This window comes from Schistocerca cancellata, chromosome 5 (assembly GCF_023864275.1).
Source record: "Schistocerca cancellata isolate TAMUIC-IGC-003103 chromosome 5, iqSchCanc2.1, whole genome shotgun sequence".
NCBI classification, from domain to species: Eukaryota; Metazoa; Arthropoda; class Insecta; order Orthoptera; family Acrididae; genus Schistocerca; species Schistocerca cancellata.
This window is the reverse complement of record NC_064630.1, coordinates 110,256,078-110,275,381: the sequence shown is the minus strand read 5'-3', so window position 1 is coordinate 110,275,381 and position 19,304 is coordinate 110,256,078. Positions and strand designations below refer to the sequence as shown.

Sequence of the window (19,304 nt, the reverse complement as noted above, 5' to 3'; positions counted from 1 at the left end):
ATTGTTACAACCTCTCCATACACCACAGCATCATCTGCAAAAAGCCTCAGTGAACTTCCGATGTCATCCACCAGGTCCTTTCGCAGGAAAATTTTTTTGTACTTCAGAAATGCTTCTATATTTTGTTTCCCCTATGGATGACCTTACTAATGTCTGTGCATCTCACATTGGTAGTAAGTAAAGCCTCTAGCAGACTCACGGGAACACTCGTAAGCGTCCGTAGCTCACAGCAGATGGCGCCAGTGAGCTGTGAGCTATGAAGCACCAGAATTAAACAGTAAAACACGAGAGTTATTATAAGTGATCTATGAAACTGTAATCACACTATTCGTATTAACAATTGCGGGTAGTCTGTTATTACAGATGTGAGCCAAAGTAACGATCTAAAAAGTAATAAATAAAATTGCATGTTGTAGTTGAGAGGTGTGAAAACGCAGAAAGGACTTTTAAATGGTAACGACAATCGTGAAAATGGACGTAAGAGATAATTAGTTGTATAGATATAAGGATATCAAGAAACTGAAAAACTTAAAGTTGCTGTAAAACTGAATCATTTCGGCTACATCCCCTTCTATTTATCTGTACGACACCACATGTTGTTTCCGAATATTTGGCGACAAATATTATTATTGGGATGTTTTGTACGCTCGGTATCCCATGTGCCCGACTGTGTCTAACGTTAGTAAGTTGTATCACAATTTCTTGCTAGTAACTCCAGTTTTGCAGAATGGGACCATACCACTTCCACGAAATGTACAGTTTTCGTTACCCATGTAGCTAACGCCATCTAATATCAGTGTGTCACATTTCAAGCTAGTAACTCCAATTTTGCACAATGGTTCAAAAAAATTGTTCAAATGGCTCTGAGCACTATAGGACTCAACATCTTAGGTCATAAGTCCCCTAGAACTTAGAACTACTTAAACCTAACTAACCTAAGGACATCACACACACCCATGCCCGAGGCAGGATTCGAACTTGCGACCGTAGCAGTCCCGCCGTTCCGGACTGCAGCGCCAGAACCGCACTGCCACCGCGGCCGGCTTTTGCACAATGGGTTCATGCCACTCTTAACAATATGTATCTCTTTTTTGTGTAGGCCAATTAGAAGACGACTGAATAGGTGAAACGCGCCATTGCTAAATAAATTATAATAACAGTCCTGCAACCAAGAGTGTTTGTTTCTTCATCGTACATTACTGATTGCTGCACAATACTGGCTATGAGTTGGAAAAAATTTTGATCAATTAATGCTTATTTAGTGGAACTGGACTTAAAAGTACTTGAAGTACAATAATTCCCGCTATTAGCGCGGTTAAGGATATACTCTCGTGAGGTTGTCCGCAGCAGGTGGTGTAGTAGATAGCGTTGCTGCCTGTGGCTCACGGGGTCCCGGTTTCCATTCCCGGCCGGGTTGGGGATTTTCTCTGCCCCTTCACTGGGTGTTATCAATCATCATTATCGTCATTCGTTACTGTGGATAGATTGGACTGCGTAAAAAAGTGGACTGTGTCAACAGTGAGATATTGTACGGGCGCTGATGACCGGGCAATTAAGCGCCCCATAAATCAGACATCATCATCAAACATCTCGTGAGAATGAGATGTCAGCAAAAGGACATTTAGCAACTGACATCTTTTCCTTCATTTCATATTTCATTTCCTAAGAAGTTCTCAATTTGTCATACATAATATCAGTCATGCCTGACAGACGTCAGTGGTGAGCAAGTAGTCAGCTGATTATCAAACTCTTCGTTTCGTCTTGGCCAGCTAAAGCGTCTAAAATATCAAAGAACTTCATAGAAGTGCCAAAATATCGAACAAAGATCTCCGAAGAAAGGTAAAACTCAAACATTTGGTTTTACTAACAAAAAACGAGTAAGTAAGACATATAAGTGTGAAAATAGTTTAGTGAAGCAGCGAAAAGTCACTTACCAAACATTTAATTACTTCCATGAACTAGCTTTAGAACCATTTCAGGCTTGAAATTTTAATTTATTTGCTACCTGAAATAGCTTGCTAAACGATTACTCACTGGCCACCGACGTCAAATATCGAGATCTGCGTATGAATGTACTATATTCTAAAGACCTACTCTAAAAATGACACTGAAATCTCTCCGTAACTGATCAACGAAAAGGAACTAATGTACGATTCGTGACTACCATCAGCTGTAAGTAGTTATACTTCAAGGCACTTGAACGTTACTGTATCATTAGCGAACCGCGGCCTGTCTCTCTCCTTTTAGGGTAAATGCTACGAAGTCAAGCGCTGGAAAACTGTACCTGTGGTGACCTTAAGTGGTGAAGCCAGTTCTGAACTACTTAATTTGGGGAGAGGCGGCGGAACGATTTAAATGTCGCTCGCTTGACCTTTATCCTTTAAATGTTACTGACCACCCACTTCCTGAATTGGCAGCTCGGATGGTTGAGTTTTGTCTGCTAACTTTCTCTTCCACAAAAAGCTAAGTGACGTAAAGGTAAAGTATATAAAGTTCCGTATTTAAAAAATAAGGTACACTGATAAAAATATATCTATATGCCAAGCTACAGCTTCATCGGGTAAATGAGAAACTCAGATTTGACAGAGAACTCTCAGACACTGAGGGTCCACTTCACCAAAGGTATTCTCAGCAGCTATAAAGTTTTGAAATGCTTAAATTGGGAACACGAAGAAGAAATACGTGTTAATGGGACATATCTAAATGAACTTCATTTTGTTGACGACATAGTACGGTTAAACCTTTAAAAACGACTAAGAGAATTTCATAAAGTACACTTTAGAACCGACCACGAATAAAATATTAGACATGAATACATCTAAGTGGAAAAAAATACACATTAACCATGAAGAAAACCAGTTGACGAGCTTTCCTTTCTGCTTTGAGAACTTGACGACAAAAAGAAGGAAAAGATGGTTTTGAGGTCTTTCGTGAATAGGGCTTCCAAAACTAAGGTTCTCTTACGTCTGAATACGAACAGTTACAGTCAGTGACTAATTGCTGTTCTGGCTCATAATGACGAGATTTGGACTTTCATAAGGTGACAGTTGCTCTGAGAGTATCTAAATATTGAGGATTATTAAAAGCGACAAGAAAAAAACTTTCAGATCGGGAAAATGAAATTTAAGTGCATCTGACGTATAACTAAGAGAAGTAAGACTAGACAGAGAGAATAACCTAACGGAAGGTGGATGGATACTAAAAATAAAAAAAAAGAGCAGGAGCAACAATGAATTGGTATAGATATAAAACGGCTGATGAACATTTATAAACTATTGCCAAATACAATAAATGTTTCCTACTTTCGTCCCATGATCAAACATTTGTCATGTAAATGCAGTGCTGCCCTTCTTTAGCTTCGACGATGTTATGCCTGAGGTCAGCAATATTTTGTAATGAATGATATGATGATTCTTTGCCTTCCCAGGTGGCCATAATTTCATCTTTTCTATAATTACTGTGGTGAGCCAAGTGTGTTTGCTTTATTGATCACATTTTATGACACTCATCCTCTTTTGTTGTTAGGCTCCAGATGATGCATTTTTGGTTATTTTTCTGTGAGGAGCACAGAGATGGTGGGGTCTGTAATGAACTACTGTGTCATCCTCGTACCGTGTCTACTATTCCGACGTCAGTGTGTTATGTCTCCGGATACCGGTACTTCTTTCCACTCAAACGAATTGTTGGTTGATAGCATTACTCAGTATTTATCAAATCTTCTCTCTTTCTTTGCTCAAGAGGTGCAGATGTTTATTCGTAGCTTACACTGTTTATTTATAGGAACTTTACCATAAGAAATCATTTTTATACATTACAGTAAGTATTGGTTTCATCTTTCTTTGTTCTTCCCAATTGCTTTTCTGTATGTCCAAAACGTTTTCATCCGGACAGTCTTCCTGCTGACCTCGAATGGTGATATCTTCACGTTATTTATTTCTCCCAATGTTCTGCTTTCCAACTATATCATTATATTCCCACGGAGCATTACAGCACTCTCAAAAGACACTGGAATATCACATGATCCAGCTGGTCGAATACTACTACACTAAGAATCCCACTTGTTGGTCCCGCCTTTACAAATATATGAGAATATTAGTTTCAGAAAGTTTCCACATCAAATTTTTGGGACATCTTAATTAACCATACACTATATTTTATAAGTTTTGGGATATAAAAATCATATTTAATTGCTCAACGAAATATGCTTCTGCATTTCTGTGTGCTTCTTTTAAAATTCTATACAAGTTCCTATTCAAATAGTGGCAAGTATTGCGTTACAGGTATAAATTACCCTTATCGGTTTAGACGGCCTAATCAGCATCTTAGTTGCGCCTTCTTACTACTTTCAGTTTTGTTGTGTTACACACGTTAATTTTTATTCGTCGTTAAATGAGCGCAAGCAAAACTCGATGGATTCACTTAACATAAAACAAGCTATGAAACAGCTGTTTTATGGGAAATACAGAAATTAAAGGAGCAGATTCTAGTTAGAGGATGTTAAAGTATAGAAATTCTCTCACCAAGTCAATTAGTGAAACCTACCGCATTGCATCTCAGATAGGGAACGTAATTTTTATTTATTTATTCATAAAAAGTTGTTTGCTAATGTTATAATAAAGATTTTAACGATCGATTGTCTTAGCTGCTGGTGAATATTCCAGGTTGTAAGGTCGAGGTGCATGAAATTTTTCCATTCCTAAATTTTCGTCCAGAGTTGCATTGTAAACCTTCACAGATTCTCCTTGTTCCAATGAACCAACTCAATGTCAGGCAGCAGAGGGCGACATGAAAACCCCTTTCCACGATATTTATGTCTTTCTCCCATGTACGACCTGTCAGTCGGCAATAGTCAACGGTAACAGTGAAGATATCCAGTGATGCTCAGGTCGAAACTTCATGAACGAAGAGGTTTCATGGACTACTACTATGCAACCCGGTAAATTCATCAGCTGATAGTAGCATGTTCGTACATCTCCTACATAGTAATATTACGAAACAGAAAGTGTCAATTCAAAATTCGCAAACTTTATAAATAAGACTAATGACAGCTAGCATATAAAGACTTTCTAGATAGATAGTTGCTATTAATATCGTTAATGGTTAACACTACACTTCATCTCAAGAAGAGGAAAAAACCATCGTGTTGGCCTTGAATTTAGGGTATTTGATCAGATATACAGGCTGAATCACCTGAAACTTACTCTGCAAATATCGCGGAAATGGAAAGTGCTGTTGATGCGGTGTTTTCTCAAACCGGATAGGTGGTCAGGGTCTCGTACGGTTAGCCAATAAAGTGACTATAATAACAGAAAGTGTATTTTTTGTACAAACACTATTTTTAAAATGCAACAATACCAACTGACAATGACAAATTAAAACTAGGATGAATTAGAACGTCAGTGGTGTTTACTGCAGATGCTAGTGCAAGTCGTTTATGAGATGTCGTATTTTGAAAAGTTTTCACACCGACCAAACACATGTTCCGTATGTGGTGTGAAACCAAGACTTGCGGCAACACTCAATGCTACGTCATAAGACGCTGACATAATGTGACTCCAGTTCTTGATTTCTTGCATTAACAATTATTTTATGGCAGTAGTATGGGATAGGAATGATGATGGAAATAGGATCACATTTGAGGAAGTGGAAAAAATGGTCAATAGATTGCAGTGCAATAAAGCGGCTGGGGTGGATGAAATTAAGTCGGAACTCATCAAATACAGTGGAATGTCAGGTCTTAAATGGCTACACAGGATAATTGAAATGGCCTGGGAGTCGGGACAGGTTCCATCAGACTGGACAAAAGCTGTAATCACACCAATCTTTAAACATGGAAACAGAAAAGATTGTAACAACTACAGAGGTATCTCTTTGATCAGCGTTGTGAGTAAAATCTTCTCAGGTATTGTTGAAAGGAAAGTGCGAGTATTAGTTGAGGACCAGTTGGATGAAAATCAGTGTGGGTTTAGGCCTCTTACAGGTTGTCAGGACCAGATCTTTAGCTTACGGCAAATAATGGAGAAGTGTTATGAATGGAACAGGGAATTGTATCTATGCTTTATAGATCTAGAAAAGGCATATGACCGGGTTCCTAGGAGGAAGTTATTGTCTGTTCTACAAGATTATGGAATAGGAGGCAAACTTTTGCAAGCAATTAAAGGTCTTTACATGGATAGTCAGGCAGCAGTTAGAGTTGACGGTAAATTGAGTTCATGGTTCAGAGTAGTTTCAGGGGTAAGACAAGGCTGCAACCTGTCTCCACTGTTGTTCATATTATTTATGGATCATATGTTGAAAACAATAGACTAGGTGGGTGAGATTAAGATGTGTGAGCACAAAATAAGCAGTCTTGCATATGCGGATGACTTAGTTGTGATGGCAGAGTCGATTGAAAGTTTGCAGAGTAATATTTCAGAGCTAGATCAGAAATGTAAGGACTATGGTATGAAGATTAGCATCCCCAAAACGAAAGTAATGTCAGTGGGAAAGAAATATAAACGGATTGAGTGGCAAATAGGAGGAACAAAGTTAGAACAGGTGGACGGTTTCAAGTACTTAGGATGCATATTCTCACAGGATGGCAACATAGTGAAAAACTGGAAGCGAGGTGTAGCAAAGCTAATGCAGTGAGCGCTCAGCTACGATCTACTCTCTTCTGCAAGAAGGAAGTCAGTACCAAGACTAAGTTATCTGTGCACCGTTCAATCTTTCGACCAACTTTGTTGTATGGGAGCGAAAGCTGGGTGGATTCAGGTTACCTTATCAACAAGGTTGAGGATACGGATATGAAAGTAGCTAGGATGATTGCAGGTACTAGTAGATGGGAACAATGGCAAAAGGGTGTCCACAATGAGGAAATCAAAGAAAAACTGGGAATGAACTCTATAGATGTAGCAGTCAGGGCGAACAGGCTTAGATGGTGGGGTCATGTTACACGCATGGGAGAAGCAAGGTTACCCAAGAGACTCATGGATTCAGCAGTAGAGGGTAGGAGGAGTCGGGGCAGACCGAGGGGAAGGTACCTGGATTCGGTTAAGAATGATTTTGAAGTAATAGGTTTAACATCAGAAGAGACACCAATGTTAGCACTGAATAGGGGATCATGGAGGAACTGTATAAGGGGGGCTATGCTCCAGACTGAACGCTGAAACGCATAATCAGTCTTAAATGATGATGATGATGATGAGTTAGTGAAGGGTGACAGCAGAAAGTAAAACTACAGGAGACTCGCGAGAATGTAAACGGTATTGGGAAAATAGCGACAAATCTCGATAAACAAAAAGAAAGGGACATGCATACTTGAATTATGAATGTGACCAATTGAGCGAAAAATATGTCATTATAAAGGAAACATTTCAGTAACATGTACACTAAAAACAATGTGCATATGTCTCTGAACGAGCAACTAAAGTAGCCAGGGAACACTGTCAGCAGCTGCAGTTATATCTCTTTCCTCGTTTTCCTTCCAAGGTCGAACGGAAACTTATGTTCACACTCGTTGTGCTAAACCTCCACTATTGTGATACAATGGAATACAGCACAAGTAGTAAAAACTCTACATGGTGTGAATTATGAAAATTTCCGGGTTATAGCCTGCAACATTCGCCTGTTTGAACATATCAGTGCCTCATACGCCCAGTGAAAATGGGCACAGCTTTAGAATCAGGTGCCAAATCAACTCACTAGACTATGTTACCCACTCCACAGACGAACTGACGGATCGATTTGGAGAGCTGTAGAGGGTGTCAAACTGGTACCAGGATATCATTTATGCCCTTCATAGAGGTAAGTGATGACAGTGAAATAGTGTGGTTAAGCCCATAGATCGTATGTCATCTAGAAGGTAAAATGGGTCGACTTGGACGCAGAACAGAATGGCAAAAAAAGCTTCCTGAATCAAGTTACCGGATTTGTTGGGATCTCAACGTTAACTGTCCAACGTACCTGTAAATAATACTATACCATTCGCAGTCATGTATCACGGCATAAGAACATTCATCGTAACCTGATCCCAACAGGCGAAGAGTAAAGCAAGTGCCAATGATAATACTCGTAGGTTTGAAATATGACAAGAATTAGTGACGTCATTGAATCCAATAGCATACGCACCAGTTTCCAAGCTAAATTTGGGAACATGACTGTGCTATAAGTACTGGGAATAGGGAGTACCTCACAGAAGGCAGATTCTCACACCGCAACATGCTGTAACACTGCGTGCATTCAACTAGGCATACGAAGCAGAAGCAGTTCAGCGTATGACTGGAGTCGTGTTGTGTGATCCGATTAATCACGATTTTGTCTCTTTCCATATGATGTGACACTGGTAGAAACTGACAACGTGTGAAGCGATACTGCACCTACGATTTATCGTAGAAGATAAGTTGTAGAAAGACAATATTTGTATGATTTGTGTGTCTAGAGAAATCGTATGACAATTTTGACTGGAAAACACACTTGAAAATATATGTGTTTCCTTAAAAATCGGTGAAGAATACGAGAGACAAGTATCGAAAGAGGTATAGAGTACAAGGAGAAGAAATGTGAAAATATAGAACAGACTATGTCACTATTATTCTGGAAGAGACTGCAAAAGACTTGGAACGTAAGTTGAAATGGTTGGATAGTGAATTGAGAAGAGGTTATAAGGTGCACATCAACACATGTAAATCAAGGTTAATAGAGAGTAACTGACAGTATTGAAAGTAGAGAAGATATAAAACACAAACTGCCGATAGCAAGCAAAGACTTTCTGGATAAGAGTTTCGTATACATTTAATGCTATGAAGTCTTTTCTGGAAATGTCTGGAATTTTATATTATACAGGATGTAACAGGGAGAAAATCATATATTTATGTTGCTGACTGATGACGGTTTACTGAACAACATTACATCACATTTACTTAGTTTGTAGACTAATAAGTATAGCTATTAGAAGCAGTATCTTTCAGTTGGTTAGTACTTCCAAGAACATATGGCAAGAACAACCCATTAATGCAAGATTTCCCCTGGAAGCAAATCAAGTGTTGATTTGTGGAAGTGAACCCAAAACGGTTAATCTATGCTCACACGTGTAGCCCAGTTGATGGTGCAGTTACAGCCATGCAGAAGGTATCAGGTCGTACAGGCAGGGACGCGTTTATGAGCCGACTATTCTATACAGAGAAAATTAACCGAACACCCTGATGTTCATACATACTAAGGTACCACATATATACCTGTACCCAGTACACTCCATGTAAGAAAACGGGTAGGGTAAGTGGTATAGAAGGAAGAGAATAGAAGCTTTAGAATTATGTTGCTATAGAACAATGCTGAAGATTTGATGGGTGAAGCATGTAACTAACGAAGAGATATTAAATCAAATTGAGAAGAAAAGAGCGCTATGGACCACTGAGTAAAAGAAGGTATCAGCTAAAAGCACACACCGTGAGGTATGAAGGAATAGTAAAGTTTTAAGGGGCGGGAGGGAATTGGAAAGGGGAGTTGTAAAGGGGCACCAGGGTTTGACTACAGCTAACGGGTTGGAGTGGTTGTGAATTGTAATTGCTATGCAAGGGTGAAGACGTTTTCTCAGTAAAGACTAGCACTGAATGCTGTATCAAACTAGCCTTCGGTGTGAAGATCAGAATAACACTATCATTACTATCACCACCACCACCACAACCACCACCACCCACAACAACAAAATGTATGAGACCAATGTGATCTGCCAGTAAAACTAATGTATGCTTTCAGTCTTTCAATCATTGTAACTGTTATATACATTCAACTACACTATGAAGAAGGAAACACCTTTTCATCACTTGTGATGTCCAAAAATCCTCATACAAGTTGTTATTAAAGATTAATTTTTGTGTAACTGTGGGAGATGCTTTTATCGTGAATGAGAAAAGATGCACTTTATTGCGTGCATGCTTATGTCTCCTATTTCTGTTCCAGAACCGCCAACGCATCTGGTGATTCAGGATGAGGCGGGAAACAATCGTACATCGGTCGTCGGACCATACACCGAGGGAGACAGCCCTTTTCTCTATTGTGACGTCTATGGCGGTAAGTAACATCATTGTGAGATATGATCTTACACTCATTACTATTTATTTTTTACTACTAGCACCTAATTTAAATAGCGTAAATGACCATGTAATCAAGTAGTTACCTAATCTCGGTATTACATAGTGTTGGTCGAGAGTGAGTAGTTCCAAATGTCGTTTCCTGAGGTGGGTCGACCAGTACATTTACTCAAACATGCAAAAACCAGGATCAACAGAACCAAATAAATATCTCTCTCTTACATTAAATATAATTGCCGTAAATATTTGGTTCCAAAGGTGGTGTGAGGTAACGGGCTACTTGTGACGTCCTGAAAATATACTAAGTTCGATGTTGGTGAGGCAGCATGGGCCATTCGGCAAGCCAGGGATCGTCAGCGACCACATGGGGCCGTAAATTAGCCTGAGCAGGAGGGGCAGCCCCAGCACGTGGTCCAGGCCAACCACATGGATGGAAATTCCATGTTGACGCTGTGTCGTGGAATGGGTTTTGTGTCGATAGAGGACATTTGTATGCCAGGAGTGCCAAAGATGGCGCGGACTTTGTGAAACCATGATGGCAGACATTACACAGCTCATGTAGAGGTTAATAATAGCCAGAGGAATCATGATAACTTAAAAATAAACATGTAATTTACCATTATTTCCATGAAGATTCTGATGGTGTAATCAGATTTTCAGTATCTTTATTAGTTTAAAGTTTAGTATCCGACTGTAAATTATACAAGTAACACCGAGCAACGAATCTCCAACATCTAAACAGTTTATCCAATTTTGTCCATCGACGTGTCTTTAGAAAGCTATTACTGTAAACCTAAATTGCTATGAATTATAGGCATGTAGGTTGAATAGTACATGAGTTATTGGACGTCAAAGTGGCCGATTACTATTAATCGCGTCAGGCCGTAAGTAATCCACAGTTACACGAAAACACGGTAGCAGCATGCTTATAAATACATTTATTCACCTATGTCTTCGTTTATAACTGATACAGACCATTCATGAAAATTTAGTCAGATATTTACTGTGTTTTAGAAAGCACAGAGACATTAGGCTACTGCATTACTTCTGTTCTATTCCTTTGATGTATGTTTATTTAATTTCTTTCTGTGTTTAATAATGTGTGTTAAAACGTGTTTATGGTCCAGCCGTAGGAATATTTATTTAATTTCTAGTTATTTAAATGTAATTCCAGTATTTCGTATGTGTTTCATTATGTTTGTGAGTGTGTGTTGGCTTGGAGACACGGCGGGAGCGCTCTAGGCAATCACAGCGATCGTTCCACTAACGACACGTGGAGAGACTGCTTGTAAGTGGGGGAAGAGGATCGTGTCGAGAGAGGACAGGGGAGTTCTGGACAGTACGGGAGGGGACAAGAGAGAGTCCTGGACAGTACGGCGCAAGGGACGCAGAGTCCCGGGAAAGACTGGGAGAGTGGAGCGGTTTTGCGAGTGGTAGCGGGAGATAGAAATATTTGGGAGTGCTGACTTGTGAACTCGTGAGATTTCCGTGGCCTCTGCTGTGAAGAAGTAGTATGTGTTTAGAAGTGAATATCTCACGAGGTATGTTGTTGTTCATAACTAATTACTTGAAGTAGGAATCTATAGTTTCCGGGTTATTCAACTTATATTTTATTTAATTGCTGGAGCATCGACACCAATATTTGTTTTACAGTAAGAAAGGGCATTCTTAAAGGTACTTGTGCTATCGTACTCATCGTTTAAAGTGGTTAAAATACTACCTGCAGCATTTATTTAATTGCAATCTTTCATTTACAAATGTCTATGTACGTTCAAAATTCGCAGTTTCAGAGTGATAGGAACCTTCGACCATTTGATTCATGGGTACATTTAGATTGTATACTGTAGAATCAGCAGTATTTGGCTTGCAATGCGGCAACTACGTATCCCAGCCCCTAGACAACGAAAGCAGCAAAAACTTTTAATATTTCATCTCTGAGTCTGTGGGTACGTAGTTGAGGGCCACGCACCATCACACCACTTCATTTCATCTTTATTTGAATGCCCGCAATGGTGAATAGCAAATGTGCATGCACCCAGATACCCGCTCGGTTTCTCGATGCGCCCAACCAACGCAACTCGCGTAATATTTAATCACGCGAGTCCCACACGTGTGGACACCAGCTGTCAGATTCGAATACCATGCAGACTGCAGTTCTCCATCACTCAGAACAAAGAACATTTATGATAGGTTCACTCACACGTCGTACAACTGCAGTTCGCAAATACGGTCACTTCAGAGAAATATTTGTTTCCTACATCACGAATCAGAATCTGCGAAAAATAGTTAATGCACTGAATAAATTGGAGCATGTGTGATTATTATTTAAAGCAACAGTAGAACAATTTTTGGAGGAGGATGTGGTTCAGTCACTACATTTATATATTGGTACGGCTGAAACGATAATGTTGTGTTAATCCGACGGGAACAACGTTTTCTTTTAAAGAGAAAACAGATACTACAGTACAGTTGCAACTGAGCCTGACTTCATCCAGCAGTATTTTTCTAAAAAATATCGTCTTTGCCTACACCTCGTCTCGTGGCAAGGCGATAATGATGCGCGACGCTGGTATTCGACAATCTTGTGTTCTGTGCTACTCGATACTAAATAGTTACGATTCGTTGTATATCTGTGGCAAATGACCACTGCTGTACTGTCACAGTTTCCATCGCGAACCTGAAGCTGCAGCTCCAGGGTGTGCATAGTTTCATATTCGTAGTACTGACGAATTTATGTAGAATACTTGTCTATACAATGTCCTAGTTCGTGACACCCGCGAAACAGCTCTAGTTGAGTGACTGATATGACACAGTTAACGGTTTATTCACATTAAAGTAGAGTCTTCGAAATGTGTAAGCCTGCACGTACATGGTTTACCAGTAACCTAAGGGTTTTAATCCACTCCATATGCGAATACTATGTTGGTTCATTCACGCATAAAAGCTGAGCGCAACGGTTGACAGTTCAATCATTTTAACTACTATCTTTTCAATATCAACACTGCCGATTACAATACTCTTGTTATAAATTATGTGAGGGAGAGTTAAATTAAAAACAAGGGATTTGAGTACAGTTGTATAATCGTTTGCCTCGAATTTTTAAATTATTATGCCTACTTAATATTACGGTACGTCATTCTCTTTATATGTTTAAAACAGTAATAATGGGTGTTCATGCTTCATAAATAACTCTAAATCATCAGATGGAGCCCAATGTATCGAAACTACTACTGTGACGTTTCCATCAATTCTACCGTTACAGCACAATCTTAAAAATGCTAATCACTTCAAAATAGGAGGTTTTATTTTGTATTACTTCTTACTGTAGATAGCAACTCCATCCCCAACTTCACTTCTCAGTCCGGTTCATTGTCAATCAAAACTGCAGATTGTATCACTGTTACCCAATCTACGCATAGTGAAACGAAACAAAACTGCGTAACATCGCTTAGTAACTAGGCAGCTACATCTCCACACATCACAGGCAGTTCATCAGATAATCTGGGCTTTTCATGGACCAGTGATCACGGGCTGATTACTGCGATTTGACCCACACGCCTACGACATGTGAAGTGATGCATGCCCATGCAACGGGTGGCTTCCATCTTTCGATCGTGTGTGGGCCCTTGACAGCTGGGAAGACCCAGAATTCGACTCGTATCCTGGCTCGTGTGCCATAATGCTGTCTTGCTGCAAACTTCACCCATCACCACACAACGCCGTCTGTAAGAGGAGGAGGAAGAGTGTAAACTAGGAATGTGTCGTATTTAAATACAGATCTAGTCGCACTGCGAACGACTTGGTTTCATAGTTCATATTTCTTTACTCCATGATAACGAACGAAACCGGTGTACAGTGTTATTTAATTACTTTTGGTACACTGAAGGCATATCATAACTGTTACCTGGTACAAACGTGTGGCATACGGAGAGAAGAGACAATGTTTCTCAAATTTTCGCGCTCAGGTTGCCATATAATTGTGACCAATTTAATGTCATAATTGGAATAATATCTTTCACACTCAAATCTTAATCGAAATATTGTAGCACTTTTGCAACGTCTTTATAAAGACGTGCAAAGCTCCATCACAGGGAAAGAGTGTAGACACACTGCGCAGTTTTAAAGTAAAACATTTTGTCTTTAAAACAGGAATTACGCTGCAGCTCAGTCAGACAAATCTGCACTTGCGCAGGGCCGCCTTTAACCGAAACGGGAAGCCGTCACTAATACAGCTAGAAAACAGATGTGAGATTAGCGTTGTCGTCAGAACGCTTAGAAAAATAATCTTGTAATTCTTTCAAGGCTAAAATTAGTTCTTGAAACCTCGGGCCTTTTTTAAGGTCAGCGAGGTTAGGAAACTGGACTACGTACGTCAGAATTTGTTCATTCTACAACCCGATATTCTTTTTAAATGCATCCCATCAGATCAGAAATAGATAGTTTTCCATCTTGCAATGTGCGCAGTGAAATCCACTTAAAATGTGAGGTATTTAATCCATTCCAGATATTCTAGTTTTCGTTCCCTCATAAATTCAACAACAGAATTTTTTTAAACTGAAAAACTTAACCAACGTCCTATGCAGTGATGTATAAAGTCCCCATACTCTTCGTTCGGTTCCATCGACAGGCTTTGCAACTGACACTGGAATAATGTTAACTACCTCAGAAATCTTACAAGGGAACATCCCCATCGCACCCCCTTCAGATTTAGTAACAAGTTGGCACAGTGGATAGGCCTTAAAAAACTGAACACAGGTCAATCGAGAAAACAGGAAGAAGTTGTGTGGAACTATGAAAAAATAAGCAAAATATACAAACCAGAGTACTCCAGAGAGGTCCTTGGTTCAAGTCTTCCCTCGAGTGAAAAGTTTACTTTCTTTATTTTCGCAAATTTATGATCTGTCCGTTCGTTCATTGACGTCTCTATTCACTGTAATAAGTTTGTGTTTTGCGACCGCACCGCAAAACCGTGCGATTAGTAGACGAAAGGATGTGCCTCTCCTATGGGAACCGAAAACATTTGATCGCAAGGTCATAGGTCAACCGATTCCGCCACAGGAAAACACGTCTGATATATTCTATACGACACTGGTGACGGCATGTGGTCACATGACAGAAATATGTTGTCGACCCACCTAACTTGTACACTTAGCGAATGGGTAAAAAGGTTCTCCTACCTTGCCCGATTTAGGTTTTCTTGTGAATGTGTTAATCAATCCCAAAAAGTGATGAAAACATAAGAGTTTGTCACATAAACTGAAAATAAAAAGTTAAAATTTCTACTCGAGAGAAGACTTGAACCAAAGACCTCCCAGTCCGCAGCTGCTCGTGTTAACCACGGGACCACAGCGCTCCTGAGCTCACATAATCCTTGATGTTACCTATGTTGCGCATGGACTACTCAGTTTGTATAATTTGCTTGTTTTTTCCTAGTTCCACACAACTTATTCCTGTTTTCTCCATTGATCTGTGTTCAGTTTTTCAAGGCCTATCGACTGTGCCAACTTATAACTAAATCTGAGGGGGGTGCGATGGGGAGGTTCCCTTGTTAGTATTCGTTCCATCATTTTCTTCACGTGTTCCATGCCAGCATATGTACATGTGGTACGATGTTAAGGTTTATTTCATTTCTGTCAAAATGTCTGTTGTTCGAGCTGACCAATGGCTTGGCCCCTTCCGCCTTTACCTGGAATTCTTGTATTGGTTTCCTTCCCCTACAACATCAAATCTGATTTTGTGCCTAATACAGTTGTTACTTTACACTTTTTGTTACGATCTGTATTTATTTTTTAACTACAGATTACGATGGAGGATTTGAAAGGCAAGACAGACTCGCTAAAGTTACTTCAGGTGGTTCATTGAACCCCCAGCCCGGGAGTATTGACGTAGATGTAAAGGACAAACATATCACATTGCCAATAATAATTAACAAACAAAGAATGGTGATTTCAGATGAAGAGCCGAAGGCACGATGTGAAAGAATGAAACAGTATTAGACCAACGAAAAACGGAAGAACCTAATTCATTACACTGACGGAAGTGGTTCAATTGAGGCCTTAAAGTAAAAATAAATAAAGATAAATAAATACACGACCGCCAGGTCGTATCTTCCTCATTTTCAAGGAATTTTAATAACCATATCTAAGTCTCAAGTATTAATGCTCACCAGTATTGCCACCCAATGGCCTAGTTGTCTTCCCGAACGGCGTAGCCGCCACAACGATTCGTTTCAAATTGTCTTATTGATAAGACAGGTAATAAATATCGTGTGACGAGGGCCTTCCGTCGGGTAGACCGCTAGCTTGGTGCAAGTGTTTCTATTTGACACCACTTCGGAGAGTTGCGCGTCGATGGGGATGAAATGATGATGATTAGGACAACATAACACCCAGTCCCTGAGCGGAGAAAATCTCTGACCCAGCCGGGAATCGAACCCGGGCCCTTAGGATCGACAGTCTGTCGCGCTGACCACTTTTTTCCGTTTTTTTTTAAAGGTTTTCGCTTTGACACTAAGGGTTACTAAAAGAAGCAAGACAAATTTTGCTAGAGCGTTGTCTTAGGATTCCCTCATTGAATTTGTATCTGTCTGCTTGTAGCTCTGCTACAAAACAATTAAAAATCTGGCTTTTGGCGGGGCTCGAAAAGCGAGCAGAGACAGCATGCACCTGACAGGCAAGCACGTTACTTTTTTTTTTTTTTTTTTTTTTTTAATCAGGGGGCAGAGTGGGCAGGGGTCGTACTTGGAGGCCTGGCCACGGTGTCCCCGTCTCCTAACAGGATAAATAAGGGAGAGGCAACAGGAAGGAAACATTGTACATTGTAATTTTTTTGTTAGTAACAATAATATTTTATTTATTCATTTAATTTCAATGTCCCAAAAGAAAAAACATATATAAAAAATAAGGGAAAGAAATATAGGGCTGAAGTGACATTCTCGTCACTTCACTGGGAGTACATCCTATCCCTCAAAACAACGTAAACGTGGGACTCCCCACCGCCTTCGGGGGGTTATGAAACATGCTGCCTAGAAAGTTCGCAAAATGCGTTTTATATTTAGAGTGGCGTCGGATGATTTCATGTTGTTCTAGTAGAAAATGCCAATAGTCCATGCCCGATATAGGTCCGCGGGAGCACGTAGTGCGATGGGTGTCCTCCAATCCATCGGATTGCCGAAGTTTTTTGTGAGGGGAAAAATACAGCGTCAGGGAAGAATAAAGCGTTCGCCGTGATCGTTGATTCGTCGGAGGAGGGCCATGATGCGTTGCGTCAGCCGCCAAACATCGTTTGCCTCACCGCACTGCAGAGAATGTTCGTCGGTATCCTGCATGCCACATATAAGGCAGAGCTGGGAATCTACCATGTGAATGTCGTACAATCGTTGGCGGTTGACTGTCTTGCGGTTGATTAGTGTATACCATGACGATCGCGCTGCTGTGGTGAGGAGAGGTGTATGGACAGCTCGCCAAATCTGTCGCCAGTTTCGTGTTGGGTATTTAAGTTCGACAACACTGCTGCCTTGATGACGCCGCAAGCATCGATATATCTCACGGGTAGTGGGGATTCTTGTAGAAGGTATCTGTAACTGAACATAACTAAAATCAACAAAAAATCGAGCGACGTGAGAAAAAGAGGGCGAGATTTTGCCTACCGCCGCCGGTGGTTCCAATGACGTGGAAAGAAGCAAATCCAGGATGGCCGACGTGATGGCGTGTTGCCGTTGGTTCCAAGTGCGTAGCGTCGCTCGCAGGTATAGAGCTAGAGCCTTGTTCCGCACATCCGTGAGGTTAAGTCCTCCAAAATGGTGTAGGAGAGTTAAAGTCTCGTATTTGATCTTAAACAACATTCCTTGGCTGACATAGTATCCAAAGGCCGCCATTAATCTGTCAGCAATACCATGTGGCATTGGCAGTACCTGTGCCAGGTTCGGCAGTCGCGAGGCCAGGTGAACATTAGTGTAGTCCATCCACTCAGCTACCGGGGGCGAAGGATAAGACAGATGACTCCTTACCTATGTATGAAGTGTTAACCCAAACTTTAGTATGTTTCCACAAGGTACTTTGATATATTTCCCGTTTGCTTTTAGTAGCCAGTTACCCACTGTTATACACTACGAATTGCTTTTGGTTCCTTAAGAATTTTTTCAGATTAAGCTGGTGATGGTGTATTAATCGAAATGAGAAATTAAAGGAAACAGTCAACACACAATCTGTGACTGCCACGTATTTTATAGCGTCCGTAATACCAATGGTAAAATACTTTGTGGATGATACTTATCGTATTGTTTTGCAGCGCTTCCATCAACATAATTATCATTGGGAAAAAGTGAGATAATTAAATGCTCATAAAAAACTTAGAAAGCATACCAGTTCCACGCAAAGAAAGAAAAACAGGATGGGCCTATGAGTTCATAGAAGATCTACATTAAGGAAAGGAACTTGCAGACAGTGTTACGTAAAGGGAAGGAGAAGTAGATGATGTTATGGTAGGTGCCATGCTGTGAGAAACATTTTACAAATCACTTAAATATCTAAATCAAGTCAAGGTACATGAAGTAAATTTTTTCCGAAGTATTAAGATCCTTGCAAGACACAGTCATGACGAATCTATACCACATGGTAACTACACTGAGATGACAAAAGGCTTGGGATACCTCGCAATACAGTGTCGTAGCACCTTTTGCCCAACGTAGTGCAGCTACTCGAGATGACATTGACTCGAAAAGTCGTTGGAAGTCCCCTGCAGAAACTTTGGGTCATGCCGCCTCTACAGCTGTCCAGAACTGGAAAACTATTGCCTGTGCTGGATTTTCTGCACGAACTGACCTCTAGCTTGTATCCCAAAAAATTTCGGTGGACGTCGTGTCGAACAATCTGGCTGATCAAACAAGTCGTTCGAATTTCCAGAATGTTCTTCGAACCAACCACCAACAATTATGGCCTGGTGACATGGCGCACTGTCACCCACTGTTGTTTGGAAGCATGAAGTCCATGAATGGCTGCAAATGGTCTCCATGTAGCTGAACGTAACCGTTTCCAATCACTAGTCCGTTCAGCTAGACCAGAGGTCTCAGACCATTCCATGTAAACGCAGCCCACACCACTATGGAGCGACCACAAGCTTTTGGCAGTGCCTTGTCGACAACTTGGGTCCATGGCTTCGTGTGGTCTGCGCCACTCTAACCCTACCATCAGCTCTTACCAATTGAAACCGGGACTCATCTGACCAGTCTTCCGT

At 40.5% G+C, this 19,304-nt stretch overlaps 1 protein-coding gene across 1 annotated transcript in view; it reads left to right on the top strand.

Annotated features, from left to right (window-relative positions):
• LOC126188386 (nephrin-like) overlaps positions 1-19,304 on the top strand; it is a 1,033,277-nt gene that overhangs the window by 605,585 nt on the left and 408,388 nt on the right. The window contains exon 4 of the mRNA XM_049929986.1: positions 9,940-10,050. Within this exon, the coding sequence (XP_049785943.1) occupies positions 9,940-10,050 (111 nt within the window). The remainder of the gene's footprint in view (positions 1-9,939; positions 10,051-19,304) is intronic.